The following is a 1,291-nucleotide window of genomic DNA, read 5'->3' on the forward strand; positions in this document are numbered from 1 at the left end:
GGGATGCCGGTGGCCTTCTGGGCTGTGAGCACACACTGCCGGCTCATGGCCACCTTTTCATCCACCGGTACCCCCAGGTCCTTCTCAGCAGGGCTGCTCTCCGTCCCTTCATCCCCCAGCCCCTATGGATACCGTGGTTGCCCCATCCCAGCCTTCTCCTCCCTGCCTCCACACACCCAGGCGAGGCATCGGTCCCCCGCATCCCGCTGGGTCCCCCTCATGTCTCCCACTACCCCAAACTTGCCGCGTGCTCCGTCCCGGCTTCCCATCGCTAACCTGCTCTGCCTGTCCTCTCCCCTGTGCCAGTACGAGCAGGCGGCCGATGCCGAGCTGGCCTGGGTGGCCGAGACCAAGCGGAAGCTGATGGCTCTCGGTCCCATCCGCCTGGAGCAGGACCAGACGACGGCTCAGCTGCAGGTGCAGAAGGTACGTGCGCGCTCGCTGCCGGGGGACGGGGCGGGCAGCGAGGAGGGATGTGCTTTGGGTGAAGGGCTGGGGTTTGGGAGGGGGAAAGGCAGGTTTACCCCGGGGTTTCACAGCATCCCAGACTGGTGGGGGTCAGAAGGGCCCTCTGGAGCTCCCCCATCCCACCCCCCGCCAGAGCAGGGGCACCTCCAGCAGTGGCACAGGACAGCGTCCAGGCGGGTTTGGGATGGCTCCAGAGGGGGAGACTCCCCCACCTCTCTGGGCAGCCTGGAAGTGGTCTGTGGTGCTGAGCTCAGAGCACCAGGAGAGACGCAACGCTTGATGCGTAAAAGGAAAAAAAAAAATGAGGGAGAAAGAGGATTTAGAGAAATGAAGCGTTGGGCTTCTAAAGGAAAAAGCCTCCTGTCCGCTGGCAGGAGCCGAAAGCTTTGCGACGGCCGTTGAGGGTTGGATGGGTGCTCCTGCGCGGAGTCCCCCCGAGAGAGAGACGCTCCTTCCGAAGGCTCTCCCTGTGGCCGCCGGAGCGAGTTCTGCCCGGGTCCTGCAGCGGGAAGGGTTTAGAGAGACGTGTATATTGATTAATGAGGGCGCTTTTACATTTTGCTTTTTGCTCATTGTTCCTTGCGGTGGGGGACTCCTCGTTTCCCTCCCGGCAGGCAGACGTGGAACAAAGAGAGGCTGGGGTGGGTTTTGGGGGTTGGTTGGTTGTTTTTTTTTTATATCTTTGAGATGAGCTCATGCCTGAAAGAACGCGTGCTTTAAATAAACGGCCCTTTTCTTCTCTTACCAGCCTTGGCAATCAGAGCTGCGTACAGGCTTGTTGGACTTTTTTTTTTTAAAAAAAAAAAAAAAAAAAAAAAAAACT

The 1,291-nt window shown here is 59.0% G+C and overlaps 1 protein-coding gene across 1 annotated transcript in view; it reads left to right on the plus strand.

The window, feature by feature from the left end:
* The window catches only part of MACF1 (microtubule-actin crosslinking factor 1), a 166,058-nt gene that overhangs the window by 134,813 nt on the left and 29,954 nt on the right, over positions 1-1,291 (plus strand). Inside the window, 1 exon segment of the mRNA XM_009882791.1 lies at positions 307-426. Within this exon segment, the coding sequence (XP_009881093.1) occupies positions 307-426 (120 nt within the window).

This window comes from Charadrius vociferus, unplaced genomic scaffold (assembly GCF_000708025.1).
Source record: "Charadrius vociferus isolate BGI_N301 unplaced genomic scaffold, ASM70802v2 scaffold783, whole genome shotgun sequence".
In the NCBI taxonomy this organism is placed as follows: Eukaryota; Metazoa; Chordata; class Aves; order Charadriiformes; family Charadriidae; genus Charadrius; species Charadrius vociferus.